Genomic DNA, 1,808 nt, shown 5'->3' with positions numbered 1-1,808 from the left:
GTGAGAATTTTTTTTTTTTTCACAGGATTAACCTGTGGACAGTGGCACCACTGAACAAGTGTACTTCTGTATTTTCATGTATATAATTACGGTTTGAAAAAACGTCCCCTGTTTTTCATCTATGCACAAGATGGTGCCTTAATTTGGTCGGTCTCTAAAAAACTTGTTCACCCCTCGTTCAAGAAGTGCTGTAAGTACGAAAGTCCAGACCATACAATTCATATAGCACGGGCAAACGGGGCACCTTCTCAAAACAATGCTGTAAAACGTTCTCCTATGACTCGCTTTCACATATGCGGACAACGCTATGTGTGTTAACGTCAACAAGGCAGCGTCGTAACTTACACATAATGCGCAATCAGCAATTTCCTCTCGCGTCTCTCTTGTTAATTTATAGCTAATCCAAAGGCACAATCAACAACAGGTCACGGCTGGTTGGCCACAGGTACAAAAAACACGTTCTTCTCACACGTAGCCTACAATTTACTGTGTTTCTTCATCTTGTAGGTTAAGATTTCCATCCATATGCTCTTCATTAAATCTCTGAGTTCATCCCACGACTTTCTCTTGGCATTGGCAAAGTAAAGGAAATCCCATTTCTGGCATGGTCCCTTGCTTACAAATGCATAGAAATCTTGGAAGTCTCCTCTCTCTTTCTTAATCAACTCGTCGGTCATGTTGTAGTGTGCCCTCCACCAGTATTTCATTCTGATTGGGGTTGGTAAGAACAGAGTCTTCTGTAAATATTGTGAGTATTGCATAATATATTCTTGCATCTTAACAAACTTCTTTCTTTCGAAGGACAGTATCTGGTTGAACAGAACGAACATCTCCTTGACAGTTGCATTCGGTCTGAGGTTCTTGATTCTGCTGTTTAATTCCTCTTCAGTCATCTGCTCCTGTAATTCAGCTCGGGTGCATCCGAATGGGAGTTGCTCATTATCACCCTGGGGTCGTCCATGCATGTCTCTGCCTTCATGTCTTCCACGTTCATCTGGACATCTCCTCATGAAATGTTCCCTGCCGTCGAATGCCTCATCGTCCATATCAGGTCTTCCGTCTCGTCCTGGTTCACCCCGTCCTTCTTCATTTTCCTCTGGTCCCTCAGGCATGGACTCGTCTCTTCCCTCTGGGATTTTTTCTGGTTCACCCCGTGGGCCTAATCTTTCTTCATCATAAAATAGGTCATCAGATTGTACAGGACGTGTACACGAATTAGGGCATTGTCTTGGGTCATGTCCATCATCCATACATCTGTGAGCAGAAGAGTTATGAGCTGCGTGATCATCATCTCTTCCACCTCTTGAAACATTAAATGGATTTTCATCCCTAGGGTCTCGGTTCAAATCTTCTTCATATCTCATGGAATTATATCTTTCATATTGAGCTGAACGGTCATCACCTCTTCTGAACCTGTCACTAGACAGATATGGGATATCCTCATCCATCATTCTTCTGGTTTCAGAATAATGACATGGACGGTCACCACATGTTCTAAACCTTTCACTAGAAAGATATGGCATATCCTCATCCATCATTCTTCTGGTTTCTGCATCATGACATGAACGGCCATCACATCCCCTTGCACCTCTTCTATAGAATTCATCATCAAATGATCTTTCACTACGTGGGTACTGTATTTCACGACCATCATCCCCAAAGCGTCTGTTATAATATTCTTCATAATCACCGATGACATAATAATCGTCATATCTACCTCTTCTTCTCATATCATCTCTATCGCGCCTGTCATCTCTATCGCGCCCGTCATCTCTATCCCGCCTGTCATCTCTATCCCGCCTGTCATC

General features: G+C 42.9%; 1 protein-coding gene across 1 annotated transcript in view; it reads right to left on the bottom strand.

Annotated features, from left to right (window-relative positions):
- Nucleotides 1-476: 476 nt before the first annotated feature.
- Nucleotides 477-1,808, bottom strand: part of AK88_04714 (uncharacterized protein) — a gene marked incomplete at both ends in the record, with an annotated part of 5,721 nt that continues 4,389 nt past the window's right edge. The window contains one exon of the mRNA XM_012482322.1: nucleotides 477-1,789. Within this exon, the coding sequence (XP_012337745.1) occupies nucleotides 477-1,789 (1,313 nt within the window). The remainder of the gene's footprint in view (nucleotides 1,790-1,808) is intronic.

Source organism: Plasmodium fragile (assembly GCF_000956335.1).
Source record: "Plasmodium fragile strain nilgiri unplaced genomic scaffold supercont1.73, whole genome shotgun sequence".
Lineage (NCBI taxonomy): Eukaryota > Apicomplexa > Aconoidasida > Haemosporida > Plasmodiidae > Plasmodium > Plasmodium fragile.
Note: the sequence above shows the minus strand (reverse complement) of the source record. Positions and strands in the feature narration are given on the sequence as shown.